We start from the raw sequence: 17,616 nt of genomic DNA, 5'->3' as shown, positions 1-17,616 counted from the left end.
GCTGCTGCTCAGCTCCTTTATGGGAGCAGCTGCTCTCAAGCAGCTCCTGCAGGCTGTAAAATTCCCCATTGCAGGGCTCTTTAAAGGCCTCTTCCAAGCTGCCTGTGCTAAGCATGGTCCCCATCCCCCTGGCCACCTTCTGCTCCTTGCCAGAACAGAGGGGTTGGCTGCAGGTGACACTGCCCAGGCTGTCCCCGCCCTGCTGCAGCCCCGTCCCCCGTGGTGGGGAGCAGCCCCAGGTTTTTGGGAGGGGGGATCTGTCCTGGGATGCCCTCAGGGCTGACTTGCACCTGCAGGGCCCTGTGCTGAGCTCGCTGCCCTTCCCCAGCCCGGCCTGGAGGCTCCAGCAGGAGCTGAGCATCATCCAGACAAAGAGCTCAGACAGCTTCAAAGGGAGCAGGAGCCAGCAGGGAGAGCCTGGCAGAGCTCACTGCCTGATTTCCAAGTGAAAGGGAATAAATAATGAGAGGAAATCCTCCTGTCTCACCTTCCCTCGCAGCTCTCACCTCCTGCCACCTCCGGCTGGCTCCAGCCCCGCTGAGCTGGCACAGGAGCGAGCCATGGGATGGGCTGTTCCACAGCAAACAGGGCACACAGCAGCCTCATTTCACCTTGCATTTGTTTCCTGATGCTGTCCCCAAGCTCCTGGCCTGTCCCTCATTGCTGACAGGGTGTTAGGGAGAGCCAAATTCCCCTGCTGGGTACCCCAGCTGTGACAGCATTCACAGGGGTCTGAGCATGAGGGAAGAGACGAGGATCTGACTCCATGTTTCAGAAGGCTGATTTATTAGTTTATGATATATATTACATTAAATCTATACTAAAAGAATAGAAGAGAGGATTTCCTCAGAAGGCTGGCTAAGAATAGAATAGCAAAGAATGATAACAAAGGCTCTGTCTGGGACTCTCTGTCCGAGCCAGCTGGGCTGTGATTGGCCATAAATTAAAAACATCTAACCTGAGCTAATCACAGATCTACCTGTTGCATTCCACAGCAGCAGATAATCATTGTTTACATTTTGTTCTTGAAGCCTCTCAGCTTCTCAGGAGGAAAAATCTTAAAGAAAGGATTTTTCATCCCAGAATGCCTGTGACACCCAGCCCCAGGGAGCAGCTGGGCCAGGGGAGGCTGCACAGGGCAGGAGCTGCTCCCTGTGCCTGCAGCAGCTCCAGCTGTCCCCTGCCACCCAGGGACAGGACAGAGGGGGCTGAGGGACAAGCCCAGACCATGTGGGCTGTGCCAGCGGGTGCCCAGTGGCTCTGAGGGGCCCTCCCCACGCTGTCACCCTGCAGGACGGGCTGGGAATGGTGCCCACCCTGTGCCACCCCAGTGCCAGGCTCTGCTGCTCTGCAGGTCCCTCTGGCTGGAGAGGCCGTGGGAGGGAGGGAGGGAGGAGATGCTGAGGCCAGGGCTGGCCACGTCTGCTCGGATTCCTGTGATGGGCTGTGCACCACCCACACTTCCCACAGCAGGGAGGAAGCCAGCAGGGCTGGACACATGGAAAAGCGAGCAAGGAGAGCTCCGAGTGTTCCCAGGAGCTGCTCCCATCAGGGCAGGGCTCCATGGAACTGCAGGTGGCTCAGCACGGAGGCGGCAGGGACAACGCCCCTCCCCAGCTGTCCCGGGGCACTCCCAGCCCTGTGCTCATCTTCCTCACCCCACGGAGGGGCTGAGCCCCGGGCAGGGCAGCGCAGGGAGGGGATGCCCAGGCTGTGCCCACGTCCGTGCGTGCTGCAGGAGCGCTGCAGTGCAGGGGCTCCCTGCCGGCTCTGGGATCCCTGCGGGAGCGGCCCCATCCCGCAGCCCGACACTGACATCTGCTGGGAGAGCCCAGAGCTCGGCTGGGCTGAGAAACCCTGGGAGATGCCTGCAGGAGGAGATGGGAAACCCTGGGAGATGGAAAACCCTGGGAGATGCCTGCAGGAGGAGATGGGAAACCCTGGGAGATGGGAAACCCTGGGAGATACCTGCAGGAGACTGGGGAAACCCTCAGAGATAGATGCCTGCAGGAGGGAAGGGAAAGCCTGGGAGATGGGAAACCCTGGGAGATGCTTGCAGGAGGGAAGGGAGGCCCTTGGAGATAGGAAACCCTTGGAGATGCCTGCAGGAGGAGATAGGAAACCCTTGGAGATAGGAAACCCTTGGAGATGCCTGCAGGAGGTGAGGGAAGCCCTTGGAGATGCCTGCAGGAGGCTGGTGAGGGACCCACCCTGATGGCTGCGTGTCCTCTCCTCAGTGTGTGGCTGTGACCTGGCCCAGTCAGGTTTCTTCTTCAAGAACCAGGAGTACATCTGCACCCAGGACTACCAGCAGCTCTACGGGACCCGCTGTGACAGCTGTGGGGACTTCATCACCGGCGAGGTCATCTCTGCCCTGGGCAGGACCTACCACCCCAAGTGCTTTGTCTGCAGCACCTGCAGGTCAGTGCCAGCTGCTGGCCCCTCTGAGAGCCCTTGCTGAGCTCCCTGCTGGCCCTGGGGGTCCTGCTGACCCCTCCCCACGTGTCCCTGGCCGCAGGAAGCCGTTCCCCATCGGGGACAAGGTGACGTTCAGCGGGAAGGACTGCGTGTGCCAGAACTGCTCCCAGGCCCTGCTCAGCACCAAGCCCATCAAGATCCACGGGCCCAGCCGTAAGTTGTGCTGTGCTGGGTGCACAGAGAGGGGCCACGTGTCCCTGCAGGGGTGACAGGGCAGCTTTGGGGTGACAGGACAGGTTTGGGGTCCCCCTGCAGCCCTGCAGAGCCAGGGTGTCACCGAGGGTTGGGAGGAGGGACAGGGCAGTCCTGCAGCTCCACCCAGGATTGCAGCTGCTTTTGGGAACTGCCCTGGCCTGTTGGTGACCTGGGCAGGTGCCACCACCCTGGCAGAGCTCATGGGGGGTTCTGGAGCTGGGTTTGCTCCAAGTCAGTTGCCTTGTGTCCAAGTGGGTGCCCTGGGAATGCCCCTGGGGCTGTCACAGCACTGGTGTTCCTTGCTGGCTCTGCAAGCACTGAAAGGGTTTTTCTGCTCATCCCCTTGCCCTGGTGAACCCCAGAGATCCCCTAAAAGTCAGCTGGAGTGATGGACAAGCTCCTTAGGGTGGGTTTGGCCTTGCTTTTGACCCCAGGTTGGGAGGACCTTCCCTTCCTGCCCTGGAGCTCAGTGCCTGACACAGTCCTGCAGCCAGGACTGGGTGTCACCGTGCTCCTTGTCACCCAGTCACCACGGTGGTGGCAGGGTTGGTGCTGATGGACGCCCTGTGAGCCCCCCAAGCTGCCTCCCTCCCCCAGCCCTCAATGGAGGGGACGTGGCAGGGTTGGACTGAGCCAAAGGACAGGAATTCCCTCATCTTCAAGCCAGGCCCTGCCTCCCTCCCTCCTTCCTCTCCCTCCCCATCCCCTTCCTGGTGCTGCAGTGGGGTTACCTGAGGACACCACGCCTTGGGGTTACCTGGGGACACCCTGCCCTACTCACAGCAGCTGCAGGCACACGGAGCCTGTCCCTCCCTGGTGGCCCCAGTGGCGCTGGCAGTGCCACCAGCAGGGTGGCAGGGAGCTGTGCTGCATTCCACAGGGAAGGCATCCCCAGGAGCAGCATGAGAAGCCTCTCCCTGCAGCCCCAGCCCTGCAGGACCCGAAGGAGGGAGCAGATCCTGCTTTTGTGCAGGGCTCAGAAATCTTCCAGGCAGGGATTTGGGACAGAGCAGCCTGGGCTGGGCTGGGCTGGGCTGGGCTGGGCTGGGCTGGGCTGGGCTGGGCTGGCTGCTCCTGCTTCCCCCATGGCAGGGACAGGGTTAAACAAAACCCCCTCCAGGCAGCCCTGGAGCCCAGGGGAGGGGAGGACAAGGAGGAATCAAGGTCAGGGCTCCAGGCCCGTGTGCTTCCTGCTGGGAGCCAGGGGAGGAAGGGAAGGGAGGCCGGAGCAGGGCCGGACAGCACAGCCCTTCCTCTGCCGGACACTTCCACCCTTGGGCACCTGCCAGACCAGCAGGGCCCTCCCACAGCCCAGCACAGAATGAAACTGGCTGGAAAAACCCTTGAGGTCATCGAGTGCAAGCTGTGACCCAGCAGCTACTCCTCAGCTCAACGCTGGCACTGGGTGCCAGGTCCAGGCTCTGAAACCCAGCAGGGACGGTGACCCAGCCCCTCCCTGGGCCATTCCAGTGCTTCAGATAAGAGTTTGTTCCTGAGGCCCAGCTGGCCTGGCTCAGACTGGGCACCCCGAGGGAAGCCCAGGGCTGTGGCTGGGTGCCAGAGGTACCTCAGGTCCCAAGTTTCCTGTGCTGGGAACAAGCAGAGGTGACAGATTGCCACAGTGAAATGATCCCCACGAGGCTGCCTCAGGAGCAGGGTGTTTGTAACAGCATTGTGGTATTTTCAGGGTTCCCCAGACGGAGGAGGAAGGAATGAATCTGACTCCATGTTCTTGGCAGACTAATTTATTATTTTATGATCTATATTATATAAAAGAATACTATACTAAACTATACCAAAGAACAGAGAAAGGATACAGACAGAAGGCTTAGAGATACTCATGAAAACTCGTGACTCCTTCCAGAGTCCTGACACAGCTGGACAAGCAAAACACAGGAGAAGCTAATGAGATAATTCTTGTTTTCATTTTTCTCTGAGGCTTCTCAGCTTCCCAGGAGAAAATCCTGGGCAAAGGGATTTTTCAGAAAATGTGACAGTGACACAGCATCATCCCTGGCTCATCCTCCGGGGCAGGGCTTTCCTCTGGGGGTGAGGGCACTGCCAGGGCTGTCCCACAGCAGCTGGGGGTGTCCCTGCTGTGCCCACGTCCCCTCCTGTCCCCCCAGACTGCGCTGGCTGCAAGGAGGAGATCAAGCAGGGCCAGTCCCTGCTGGCCCTGGAGAAGCAGTGGCATGTCAGCTGCTTCAAGTGCCAAACGTGCGGGGTCATCCTCACGGGCGAGTACATCAGCAAGTGAGTGCCACCTCGGGGCTGGGGCGGGCAGGGGCTGGCCTGGCACTCACCTGGCACTCACCTGGCACCCACCCCTCTGTGCCTGTCCCCAGGGATGGCATCCCCTACTGCGAGTCCGACTACCACGCGCAGTTCGGCATCAAGTGCGAGACCTGCGACCGCTACATCAGCGGCCGCGTGCTGGAGGTGAGTGCCTGGTCCTGCACGAGGGTGCCCTGCTGCTCTGGGACCCCTGGCTCGGCTTGGTCTGGGAGGTTTCCAGGAGAGCAGAAGGTGCTGCAAGTTTCCAGCGGGGATGAAGCCCTCTCTGGTTTCTCCATGGGGCATGGAGGCCTCCAGGGCCACCCCAGTTTGCTTCACCTGCTTGCTGTGGGCAGCAGTGAGGGTGGCAGGGTCACTCAGGGACAGGGGACAGGGCCAGCTCAGCGTGTCCACCTGGCTCAGGGCTCCTCTCTGCTCCCCTCACAGGCAGGAGGGAAGCACTACCACCCCACCTGTGCCAGATGTGTGCGCTGCCACCAGATGTTCACAGAGGGAGAGGAGATGTACCTGACAGGTAAAGTGTGACAGCAGGGCTGGGGGCCTGGGGGGTTTGGGTCCTCCTGGCACCTCCTGGCCAGGCCCTGGCCTCCTGACAAGGGTCTGTGTGTGTGCAGTGCCAGGGATCCCCCTCCCACTGCTCTCCAGCTGCTGTGTCAGAAACCCCTGCTCTGCATGAGCCCTGCCCCTGAGCTGGGAACTCCTCCTCTCCCTGCACACCTGGGCACAGCCCAATCTCTGCTCACTGAGCCCAAAGGATGGGGGTGTTGTGGTGTCCCCAGCTCGGTGTCACCTGGTTTAACCAGCAGCAACTGGTTGGGCCACCCCAAATGTCCCAGCTGAGGTCTGGCCCTGCCTTGCTCCATTCCTGATCACAGACACTCAGTCCCCGCTGCCCTGCACGTTCCTGTGGCACTGCTGGAGGTGGCAGGGACGTGGCAGGGGGACCTGGCAGGGGGTGACAGTGTGTGAGCACTGTCCTTTTGCTGCCCTGCAGGCTCTGAGGTGTGGCACCCCATCTGCAAGCAGGCAGCCAGGGCAGAGAAGAAGCTGAAGGTAGGCACCAGGGTGAGGGTGGCACGTCCCAGGTGCCATTGTCCCAAGTCCCTGCTGGAGCTGGACTGTTCTGGCAGTGCCCACACCTGGAGTGGCTTCCTGAGGCTGCCCAGAGGATGGTGGGTGGCCGTGGCTGGGGCTGTGACAGTGAAATTCAGCCCCAAACCAACAATCTCTCCTTGCCTTGCCCTCACCTGCCCTCCCCGTTTGTGCCTCCACAGCACAGAAGGACGTCAGAAACCTCCATCTCGCCCCCTGGCTCCAGCATTGGCTCCCCAAACCGTGTCATCTGTGTAAGTCCAGCCTGCCCCTCCCCAGGGCTGCCAGCAGCAGCTGCCAGAGCTGCTCTTCAGTGGGACAAGCCCAGAATTTGGGGACAGCACAGACAAATCCCCCTGTCCCTGCAGCACGCTGTGCCACCAGTGCCATGGCACAGCTCAGGGGCACAGGAGCAGCACAGTCCTGCCCTCCCAGCTCCTCTGCCCTCCCCTGCTGCCTTTCAGGCCTCTCCTCTCACCTGTCCCTGCTGCTGGGGTGCCACTGAGCTCTGTCTGCCCTGTGCTAGCTCCACACTGTGCTCCAGCCTCCCCTCCCTTCTCTCCTCCTCTTCCTTTCCATCCCTGTGCCTGTCTCTCCCTCTCCCCAGGCTAAAGTGGATAATGAGATCCTTAATTACAAAGACCTGGCAGCTCTTCCCAAGATTAAAGCCATCTATGAGGTGCAGCGTCCTGACCTCATTTCCTACGAGCCCTATCACAGATACACGTCGGACGAGACGCTGGAGAGATATAGCTATGGGGAGGTACTGATATAGCTATGGATATAGCTATGGGGAGGTACTGATGTAGCTATGGGGAGGTACTGATGTAGCTGTGGATATAGCTATGGGGAGGTACTGATGTAGCTATGGGGAGGTACTGATGTAGCTATGGATATAGCTATGGGGAGGTATTGATGTAGCTATGGATATAGCTATGGGGAGGTACTGATGTAGCTATGGGGAGGTACTGATGTAGCTATGGATATAGCTATGGGGAGGTACTGATGTAGCTATGGGGAGGTACTGATGTAGCTATGGATATAGCTATGGGGAGGTACTGATGTAGCTATGGGGAGGTACTGATGTAGCTATGGATATAGCTATGGGGAGGTATTGATGTAGCTATGGATATAGCTATGGGGAGGTACTGATGTAGCTATGGGGAGGTACTGATGTAGCTATGGATATAGCTATGGGGAGGTACTGATGTAGCTATGGGGAGGTACTGATGTAGCTATGGATATAGCTATGGGGAGGTACTGAGGCTGCAGGAGCCCTGCTGGGGGGCAGGAATGGGCCCCAGGCTGGCCAGAGCTCTGGGGGGCTTGTCCATGCCAGGGGGAGCCATGCAGGGAGGCAGGAGTGGGGCAGGGCTTGGCCCAGGGGCACAGGGAGGGTCAGTGATGGAGGTGAAGTGATGCTGCTGTAGAGTCAGAGAGATCCCAGTGAGCTTGGGGCTGTGTGAGAGGAGTGATGGGCAGGGAATGCACCCTCACAGCCCTGAGCATGGCCCTTGGCAGGCAATCCTGCAGGCAGCCAGCACAGCACCTCTGGGGCACCTCTGAGAGGAGGGATGGGCAGGGAATGCACCTCTGGAGCACCTCTGGGAGGAGTGATGGGCAGGGAATGCACCCTCACAGCCCTGAGCAGGGCCCCTGGCAGGCAATCCTGCAGGCAGCCAGCACAGCACCTCTGGAGCACCTCTGGAGCAGGGCTGCCCTGTGGGTGCTGCAGCCAGGGAAGGGCTGGGCAGTGCATTCCTGCAGGGCTGGGAGCAGGGGAGGCTCAGGCACGGGGCTGTGCTGCCTGCCCTGCTGGGGGAGCCCAGGGAAGGAGAGGAGCTCACACAGGGGGGCACCTGAAGGGTGCTGCAAGAGGAGCAGCAGCTCCTGAAGAGGATTTGGCAGCAGCTCCTGAAGAGGATTTGGCAGCAGCCCCTCTCCCATCCCCAGCCCAAGGTTCTGCCACAAGCCTGGTGTCCTGCAGCCCACCAGGATGGTGCAGGCAGCGTGGCCATGGCCCTGTGTGCCTCCCCCTCTCCACAGAGGTGTCTGAGAGGTGGCAGCTGCTGATTGCTCCTGCCAGTTCCTCTCCTGGCCAGGGCTCCCTGCCCAGTTCAGCTCTGCCTGCACCCCCAGTGTAACCCAGGGACTAATCCAGCTGCTGTGGGACCCCAGTCTGTCCCTGCTCCTCCTAACTATGTGCTGTCTCTCTTTCTCTCTCTGTTCTCCTCCTCACTTTGCCTCCTGCTGCCTGCAGTCCCTGGGGACCCTCTCCCCATACTCACAGGTAATGTCCCTGTGGGCACTGGGTCTGTCACCTGCTGCTGCCCCAGGATGTCCCCCTGCCCAGAGCCTCTGCTGCTCGTCCCCCTGGGCTGGTGGCTGTCCCAGGGTGTGGGGTGACAGGGGAGGGGGGCTGTTGTGTCCTTCAGGCCCCAAAGAGAGCAGGGTGAAAGCCCTTCACAGCAGAATGGCCCCAGGGTGCAGCTGCTGCCCTGTGGAGGCAGCCCCAGTAACTGGGAACAAGTTCAAGGCAAGGGGACAATCTCCAGGCACCAAAGCTCTGTCACCTGCTCCCAACCCCTGGGCTGTGCTGCCTGTGCCTTGGCAGGGCAGGCTGGGGACCCCTCCAGCCTCAGGGGACACTCGGAGCCACTGCCAATGTCACACACAGGGCACCCCCGGGCAGGGACCCCATTGTGGGGCACCCCTGCCAGTCTAACCCCGCTCTCCACGCCTTCCCCACGCCAGGACATCTACGAGAGCTTTGACCCGCGGCAGAGGCGAGCCTCCAGCCCCGGCTACATCGACTCCCCCACCTACAGCCGCCAGGGCATGTCCCCCACCATGCCCAGGTCCCCCCACCACTTCTACCGCTCAGGTGAGGATTTGGGCTGCAGCCCCACCGCCAGGGGGAGAGAGGATCGCAAAAACAGCTCTGGGATTTCTGTGCTTCCTCATCTGGCCGGCAGCAGGAGGCCTGGGGTGGCCCATGGTGGGAGCAGTGCCCAGCTCTGCCCATCCTCTGTTCTCCAAACTCCTGTGAGCAGCAAGGAGAGGCCAAGGGGAATTTGGGGTGAGAGGCAGGTGGCCTCCAGCTCTGGTGAAGACCCCTCAGCTGCCCTGGTGGCTCTGGGAGGGATGTGCAGGAGGTCTTTGTGCCCCTGTGAGCAGCAAGGAGAGGCCGAGGGGAATTTGGGGCTCGGGCAGGACGGGATGGGAGGCAGGGAATGCAGCTCTGGTGAAGAGCCCTCAGCTGCCCCGGCGGCTCTGGGAGGGGCGTGCAGGAGATGCTTGTGCCCATGCACACGCACAGCCCGGAGCACGGCGGGGAGCAGAGCGTGCCTGGGCCGTGTCTCCCGTCCTCTGGAGCTGTGGAGGAAGGACCGGAACACTCTGAGCTCACCGAGAGCCCCCTGCACGGCCAGGGGCTCCTCACTGCCTCTGCAGCACGCTCGGCTTTCCTGCCAGCCCCGCACCGGGGATGCGGGAACGGCCCCGCTCCATCAGCGCCACTCCGGACCGCAGATCCCGGTCACCCCAGACTCACCCGGGTCACCGCCGCTGCTCTAACACCGCTGCATTTAACACCCATTTTCTTCTGCCTCTTGTTCTCTCTCTCGGTCACTCACGGCTGCTTCTGCTGGGCCCCGCGCAGGCACCGAGAGCGGGCGCAGCTCCCCCTACTATAGCCAGTTAGATGTGAGGTCCTCCACTCCAACCTCATACCAAGCGCCCAAGCATTTCCACATCCCAGGTAGGCTCCGGAGCGCCCCGCAGCCCGGGGAGCCGTGTCCGTGGCATGCCCGCATGTGCCGTCCCCGCTGTGTCGCATGCCCAGCTCCGCCGCCTGCCTAGAGCCAGGATCTACCCCTGGGAGAGGCCATCCATAAACAGGACCCCTCCTCCTTCTCCTCCCCATCGCCACCCGGAGGTCCCAGAGCCGCCCGGAGTCTGCTCCATCCTTGCAGCATCCCTCTTCTTCCTCCTCCCTGCCCTTCCTCCACTGTCCCCCACACCGAGATGAGTGTCCTGGTGAGAGCCTGTCCCCATCCCTGCCTTCCCCAGGGTCACAGCCGGAGCGTGTCTGCCAGAGGCGTTTGCACGCCCCTCCGCTACAGATGACTATTTTATACTCCCCCTAGGGCCCGCCGCTCCCTCCCCCCAGTGTCCGCTGGGCTTGCCAGATGCCTGCTGCCCTTCTGCAGGGATTGCAGGGGGCCACCAGGTAAGGGCCACCCCCGCCCCCGGCCCCGCCGAGCCCACGGGGACGGGGCCGGAGCGGGCAGGAAGGGACAGGGGGTTGGGAAGCAGGCAGAGCTGCCCATCGTCACCTCTCGCCGGGGTCAGAACCCCGCACCGGCCACCCAGCCGGGGCATCTCCCCGTGTCCCCACAGCCTGGCACCCTCCCCAAGGCATCGCCGATGCCCTGAGGACACCCGGAGGCTCCCCCAGCTCCGCTCCCATCCCTGCCCTGCCCATCCCTGCCCTGCCCATCCCCGCCCTGCCGCTCGGTGTTTATGGATGGCCCCCTCCCTGCTCCAGCTCGCTTTCCCTCCCGACTCGCTCTTTTCTCTCTCTGTGCTGCGGAAAGAGGCTTTGGCTGATGCTGGCTCGCCCCAGGTAGCTCGCAGGCGGTTCTTGCCGGCGCTGGCACCCCCAGAACGGTGCCTGGCTGCCAGGCTGTGCCCCTGCCCCCGGTGCATGCTGTCGCTGGGTGCTCGCTGCATGTCCTGGCACTCCTGGGCAGCCGGGACCGCTCCCTGCCCGGGCTGCCGGCCTGGGGCCCTCCCGGAGCCTTCCCGGGGCATTCCTGCAGCCTTCCCGGGGCGCTCCCAGGGCCCTCCCGGGGCCTTCACGGAGCCCTCCCGGAGCCTTCCCGGGGCCTCCCCGGAGCCCTCCAGGACCCTCCAGGGGCCCTCCCGGAGCCTTCCCGGGGCCTCCCCGGAGCCCTCCGGGTCCCTGCCGGGGCACTCCCGGTACACTGGAGGGCCCGGGGGTGGCTCTGTGATGGGGACGTGGCGTGGAGGTGGTGGCACCGGCAGGAGCCGTGTCCTGTGCGCTCTCAGCACGCCCGCACTCACCTCCCTCTCCCTTCCTTTCTTCCCTTTCTCTCTCTCTTCTCCCACCAGCTGCTGGCGAGAGCAACATCTACAGGAAGCCGCCCATCTACAAGCGGCACGGTACGGTCTGTGTGTCTGTCCCTGTCCCCGTGTCACCCCGGGGAGGGGACCGCTGTGCTCAGGGCTGCGTGGGAGATGGGGCTGGGCTCTGCTGGGATGCTCCTGCTCCTGCTCTGGGCAGCAGGGAGGGTTCAGCAGGGGACAGGTGTGACTTTGGAGCACGTCCCTGTGGTGAGGGATGCAGCAAAGGCTGGCAGTGACACCAGGGATGGCTGTGGGAGGGGGAGCCTTGGTGGCTGGGGGAGTCAGAGCAGCCTCAGGAACGGGATGAAAAGAGCAATTTGCAGTTGAAAATGCAGCCCCGGAGAAAATGCAGCCATTCTGGGCGGCTGCTCCAGCGTGTGACAGGCCTGGGGGTGTTGCAGGTTGGAGAGGGTGTTTGGGTGACCCTTGGTGCTTGGGTGGCTCTTGGTGTTTGGGTGACCCTTGGTGCTTGGGTGGCCCTCAGTGTTTGGTGCCTCTTGGTGCTTGGGTGGCTCTTGGTGTTTGGTGGCTCTTGGTGTTTGGGTGTCCCTCGGTGTTTGGTGGCCCTCAGTGTTTGGTGGCTCTCAGAGGGGCTGGCTCTGTCCCCTCCTGCTCCCAGAGGGACAGCAGCTCTCTCTGGGCAGTAACTGTGTCTCCTCTCTCTCCCTGCTCTCCCCTCCCTCCTGCCCACCTCCCACGCCTGCTGCTGCCTGCTCCTGCTGCTGTAAGTACCTGCTGGGTCCCTGTGCCGGTGGCTCTGCCACCTCCTGGCCCTGCTGCTCCTTCCCCTGTCACCCTCCTGGCCTCTGGTGCAGCAGGACTCCCCCCATGTGCTGTGGAGGCTCTGTCCCCAGCCTGAGCACCCTGTGTGTCCCTGCCATGAGGAGCCAGAGCCCCTCTGCTGCCACGTGTCCCAGGCAGAACCCAGAGAGCCCCGTCCCTGCTGGGGCTGAGCCTTCTTCCATGTCCTCTGTCACCTCCTGGGGACAGCACAGCTCGGTGGCACTGCTGGCACTGGATGAGCACGGTGCAGGAGCCAGCCCTTGTGGGCTCTCAGCCATTTGGGTCCCTTCCCAGCCACTTCAGTGACATCCCCTGCTTGTCACTGTCCCCACTGTCTGCCTCAGTTGGAAAACTGATTATTCCCAGCTCTGCTCCGTGCCCAGACACAAATCCCTGGCAGTCCTGGGGAGGGAAGAAGATCTGCCTTGGTTTGGGAGGGATCTCTGCAGATGCTCACCCTGGCTCTGCCCTCTCCTTCTGCAGACACCCCCTCTGCAGCCACGAAGAGCAAAACCAGCGAGGACATTGCTCAGTCATCCAAGTACAGCCCTGCCTACTCCCCTGACCCCTACTACCACTCTGAGTCTGAGTACTGGTCCTTCCAGGGCTCACCCAAAGGTAACAAATTCCCCTTGGGCTGGGAGAAAGGGAAACCCATTCCTGCTCCACCTTTTCTGGGAGGAAATGCTGCTTTGAGTTGGACACAAAAGTGGGGTTGGGCTGAGATACCTGCAAAGGTGACCCCAAAACCCAAAGAGTGTCTGGGAGCCAGCTGTCCCCATGGAGCTGGGGACTGTCTCCCCCCTGCCTGTCCCCTTTTGTCCCCATCTGACCCCTGATGTGTCCCCATGCACTTGGGGACTGTCTCCCCCCTGCCTGTCCCCCTTTTGTCCCCATCTGAGCCCTGATGTGTCCCCATGGAGCTGGGGACTGTCTCCCCCCTGCCTGTCCCCCTTTTGTCCCCATCTGAGCCCTGATGTGTCCCCATGGAGCTGGGGACTGTCTCCCCCCTGCCTGTCCCCTTTTGTCCCCATCTGACCCCTGATGTGTCCCCATGCACTTGGGGACTGTCTCCCCCCTGCCTGTCCCCTTTTGTCCCCATCTGACCCCTGATGTGTCCCCATGGAGCTGGGGACTGTCTCCCCCCTGCCTGTCCCCCTTTTGTCCCCATCTGAGCCCTGATGTGTCCCCATGCAGCTGGGGACTGTCTCCCCCCTGGCTGTCCCCTTTTGTCCCCATCTGAGCCCTGATGTGTCTCCTGCAGCTCCCCGGGCCCGGAGGTTTTCCTCAGGGGGTGAGGAGGATGGGTACGACCGGGGCATGCACAAGGTGAGTGCCAGCCCTGCTGGGCACAGCCAGCCCCAAACTGGCTGTGGGGAGAAGGCTCAGCCCAGCTCTGCCACCCAAGAGGGTGCCAGCACCATCCCCATGGCCCTGGGCCATCTGTCCCCTCCTGGCCACCCCCAGCAGGGGCTCTGAAGGAGGGGACAGCCTCCCCCAGCAGCTCAGCCTCATGCCAGGGGATGCTGTGCCCTTCTGTGGGGTGCCAGGGAGGGCTGGGCAGGCACAGGAAGGGTGGCAGGTGGCTTTTCCCCCCTGGCAGATCCAGAGTGGCATCGGGAGGCTGATCCTGAGGGAGGAGATGAAGGCTCGCTCCAACTCCTACGCAGACCCCTGGACCCCCCCTCGCAGCTCGGCCAGCAGCAGGGAGGCCCTGCACACAGTGGGCTATGAGGGCTCCCTCAATGGCTGTAAGGCTGTCCCTCTGTCCTTCCGTCCCAGCCAGCACAGCCCCAGCCCCTCAGGGCGGGTGGGCAGGGAGGAATGGGATGAGGAAAGGCTGATGAGAGGTGCTGGGCAGGGAGCTGGGCTCTTTTGCTCTCTGGAGGGTTCCATCCATCCCCTGTGCCCCAGCTGGGATGGGGCAGCCTGGAATGGCTGAGGGGTCCCTTGGGGGTCTGGCAGCACAGCCATGCCCAGGTGCTGTCACCTGCTCTGGGCTGGCACCCCAGGGCTGCCTTGCTTGCCCTGCTCTTCTGACAGAGCCCCCAGGGCCCCCAGCCCTGCCCTTGGGGCCACTTGAGAGCCTGGCAGCACAGATGGCCCTGTGTCCATTCCATGCTCTCCTTCCTCGTGGCACATCTGCCCTGGTGGAGCTGGCTGGGGATGCTCCTGGGAGCCCCAGGGAGGGTCTGTGGGGCTGGGGATGGGCAGCTGTGCATGGATGGGGTGCTTGGCTCTCCTTGACAGCAGCTCTGCTCTCCTTGCAGCTCCCCGCACCCATTACCTGGCTGACAGCGGTGAGTGCCTGACCCAAGCCCTCCCCAGCCTCTCCTGGGGATCCAGAGCGGAGCTGGAGGAGCTGCTGGGACCTGGGAGGGGAGAAGGGAAGCCAAAAGGAGCCCTTGAAAGGCTGGGTTAGGACAGAGCTGGATCAGGGCAGAGAGGATGAGTGGGGGAGCTGGGAGAGCAGAATGGGCAGCTCTGTAAGGTGAGGTGGGAGGGTGCCCCAGGAAGGGGATTTTGGGGAGAGGAATATCAGCACAGGCTGGAAATGAGCTGGAGCTGGAAGGAGACAGAGCTGGGAGCACAGGGGCAGAGGGTGGGGGCTGTCCTGGCCTCTGAGGCTCATTGCTGCTTTTCCCCTGATGGAATTGGTGCCTTCTTTGCAGATCCCCTCATTTCAAAGTCGGCCTCCCTTCCTGCCTACAGGAGGAATGGGCTGCACAGGGTGAGTGCCTCCTGCTGCTGCCAGGCCTTCCCCCTTGTGCCCTTTTGATTGAGGATTGAGGCATTCCTCAATCTCCCAGGCATTCCCCAATCTCCCAGGCATTCCTCATTTTCCCAGGCACTCTCCATTCTCCCAGGCATTCCCAAATCTCTTCTCCCAGGCTTTCCCCATTCTCCCAGGCTCCTCCAAGCCCCCAGTGCTCCCTCTCCATCACTGGCATGTCCTGTTTTCCCCCTCCTGTGCATCCCTGCTGTCACTGCTGCCCTGTGCCAATCCAAAATGATTATTATCATTAATAATCGTTATTGATTAGGGTCCAAAGTGTCCTGTCTAGGCAGTGCCTGCCCCGAAACTCCCACAGGGCAAAGCCAGAGGGATGCTGGTGTTGCTTTCCAGCAGGAGAGCTTTGCTTTATATCCTGGGGGTAGTTTGGGATCCACAGCTCTGCTGCTGCCTCCAGGCTGTCACTTCACCTCCTGGTGCCTCCCTTTCCCTGCTGCTGGGTGGGGACCTCGGTGTCCCTCCCTGGGGACATGGGAGGTGCCCCTGGAGCGTCTGGGGGAGCCTCCCTCCCTCTCTCAGCCCCTCTCTCTGTGTCCATCCCCCTGCAGCCTCCCAGCGCGGAGCTGTTCCACTACGACAGCACCAACGCCGTCAACTGGGGCATGCGAGGTGAGGGGGACACTGGGGCATCCCCGGGACGTGCTGAGGGGCTGCCCCTGCTGAGGGGCTGCCCCTGCTGAGGGCAGGGTGGTGGCAGCAGAGCTGTGGCTCACGTCTCTCTTTCTGCTCTCCCCACAGAGTACAAGGTAAGAGCCTTCTGCTGCCAGGAGAGGCCACCAGCCAGAGCCACAGGCACGGGTCCGTGTGTGTCCCCAGGCTCTTCAGAGGGGAGCTCAGCCCTCTGCCTTTGCTCTGCTCCATCCTGGACCTGGCAGCCCCATCCCAGGCCTGTGGGGCTCACACTAGAGCCCCTCCCCAGGTGCTGCTGAGCACAATTGTCCCCTGGGTGAGGAGCAGAGCAGGGGGGTTGTGCTGGTGGTTTCCTGGGTCATTCCTGCTTTTGCAGAGTGAGCAGGTTGTTCCAGAGCCGCCATGGAGCTTCAGGGTGGATCAGAGTCACCCTGAGAGCAGCTCCCACCTCTCCTTGTCCCACCCAAGCCCTGGAGGCAGCTGTGGCACCCAAACCCTGTTAAATACAGCAGGAGGCCTTGCCCTCGTTCCCAAGGGTGCCCCACAGTGTCCCTGTCCCTGTGCAGATTTACCCCTACGAGCTGCTCCTGGTGAAGACGAGGGGGAGGAACCAGCTGCCCAAAGACGTGGACAGGACCCGGTTAGAGGTGAGAGGAGCCCTTGGCACTGGGGACAATCAGGGCCCACAGGGACCTGATCCCACTGGGGGTGGCCCTGGCACGCGGCGTGTGGGGCTGTGTGAGGAGCATTTCCCTGTCTGCTCAGGGCACACGAGTGGCAGGGCACTGTCACAGGGCTCTGGCAGGGACACACGAGTGGCAGGGCACTGTCACAGGGCTCTGGCAGGGACACACGAGTGGCAGGGCCCTGTCACAGGGCTCTGGCAGGGGCACACGAGTGGCAGGGCCCTGTCACAGGGCTCTGGCAGGGACACACGAGTGGCAGGGCACTGTCACAGGGCTCTGGCAGGGACACACGAGTGGCAGGGCACTGTCACAGGGCTCCTGCTGCCCCCCTGTGCCCCTGGCAGGGGCAGGAGGGAGTCAGGTCCCGCCTTTCCCAGGGGAGCAGTGCTGGGCTGGTGTCACCCCATTGTCCCAGGGGGTGGGGACAGGGCAGGGGATGCCCTCAGAGCCCCTGGCAGGTGCCCAGCTCTGGCCCAGCCTCCTGTTTCTCCCCAGAGACACCTGTCCCAGGAGGAATTCTACCAGATCTTCGGCATGACCATGGCCGAGTTCGACCGCCTGGCGCTGTGGAAGAGGAACGAGCTGAAGAAGCAGGCCCGGCTGTTCTGAGCCAGGGCACTATAAATATATACATACCTATAAATATATACATAGAGAGATCTCTATATTGCAGCTCTGTATGATTCTGGGGGCTGCACAGGCCACTGGGGCCGTCCCTGCACCCCTGAGAGTGAATTGGAGTCTTGCAGATCCTTTGGTGCTCTGTGTTTCCTTTCCTTTTCCAGTCTGAGTTCTGTAGGGATCCCTGGGCTCTCCCCTTGGTGTCTGTCACTGCTGCCCCACAGGGGCACAAGGGGAGGGTGAGGATTCACATCTGATATTTCAACTTTCACAGGGACACAAGGGGAGGGCAGGGATTCACATCTGATATTTCAGTTTCCACAGGGACACGAGGGGAGGGCAGGGATTCACATCTGATATTTCAACTTTCACAGGGACACAAGGGGAGGGTGAGGATTCACATCTGATGTTTCAGTTTCCACAGGGACACGAGGGGAGGGGGAGGATTCACGTCTGATATTTCAACTTTCACAGGGACACGAGGGGAGGATTTTCCAGGGAGCAGGGGTTTGGGATGGGGGCTGCACTGGGGTGTTCCATCCCCTCCTGCTCAGCTGGGCTGTGGAGTTGGGGTGGAAAAGGCCCTGGGCACAACAGCAGGAAAGTGAGATCTCATTCCAGGCTCCTTAAATCCATCCCTGCCTTTGCATGGCCAGGACTGGGGGCACTTCAGGATCTGAAATGCAGAGCTTGGAGCAGGGGATAGAAGTGCTGGGGACCTGAGTCCCAGTCCCTCCTGGGCTGGGGCCTTTCCCTGCAAAGCCTGGCCTGCTCCAGAGCCAGTTTATCCTCCCAAGGGGCCAGAACAGCCACTTTCCATCCCCAAACCCAGCCCTTCTCAAGTGGAACAGCCAAAGCCACCTCCTGCCTTGTGCAGTTTCTTGCTGCTCT

The 17,616-nt window shown here is 61.9% G+C and overlaps 1 protein-coding gene across 5 annotated transcripts in view; it reads left to right on the top strand.

The window, feature by feature from the left end:
- ABLIM3 (actin binding LIM protein family member 3) overlaps positions 1-16,854 on the top strand; it is a 48,012-nt gene extending 31,158 nt beyond the window's left edge. Inside the window, exons 3-22 of one of the 5 annotated variants that reach the window (XM_077186370.1) lie at positions 2,238-2,421; positions 2,519-2,631; positions 4,800-4,926; positions 5,019-5,112; positions 5,395-5,482; positions 5,963-6,021; positions 6,243-6,314; positions 6,668-6,823; positions 8,321-8,350; positions 8,815-8,944; positions 9,722-9,820; positions 11,197-11,247; positions 12,493-12,612; positions 13,259-13,323; positions 13,598-13,745; positions 14,265-14,294; positions 14,667-14,725; positions 15,337-15,397; positions 15,527-16,065; positions 16,600-16,854. In XM_077186370.1, the coding sequence (XP_077042485.1) occupies positions 2,238-2,421; positions 2,519-2,631; positions 4,800-4,926; positions 5,019-5,112; positions 5,395-5,482; positions 5,963-6,021; positions 6,243-6,314; positions 6,668-6,823; positions 8,321-8,350; positions 8,815-8,944; positions 9,722-9,820; positions 11,197-11,247; positions 12,493-12,612; positions 13,259-13,323; positions 13,598-13,745; positions 14,265-14,294; positions 14,667-14,725; positions 15,337-15,397; positions 15,527-15,717 (1,877 nt within the window). In that variant the 3' untranslated portion in view covers positions 15,718-16,065; positions 16,600-16,854. The remainder of the gene's footprint in view (positions 1-2,237; positions 2,422-2,518; positions 2,632-4,799; positions 4,927-5,018; positions 5,113-5,394; positions 5,483-5,962; positions 6,022-6,242; positions 6,315-6,667; positions 6,824-8,320; positions 8,351-8,814; positions 8,945-9,721; positions 9,821-11,196; positions 11,248-12,492; positions 12,613-13,258; positions 13,324-13,597; positions 13,746-14,264; positions 14,295-14,666; positions 14,726-15,336; positions 15,398-15,526; positions 16,066-16,599) is intronic. The other 4 variants (XM_077186373.1, XM_077186371.1, XM_077186374.1 and 1 more) reach the window with 4 other exon arrangements.
- Positions 16,855-17,616: the final 762 nt, after the last annotated feature.

The sequence above is a fragment of the Agelaius phoeniceus genome, chromosome 15, assembly GCF_051311805.1.
Source record: "Agelaius phoeniceus isolate bAgePho1 chromosome 15, bAgePho1.hap1, whole genome shotgun sequence".
Taxonomy (NCBI): domain Eukaryota; kingdom Metazoa; phylum Chordata; class Aves; order Passeriformes; family Icteridae; genus Agelaius; species Agelaius phoeniceus.
Note: the sequence above shows the minus strand (reverse complement) of the source record. Positions and strands in the feature narration are given on the sequence as shown.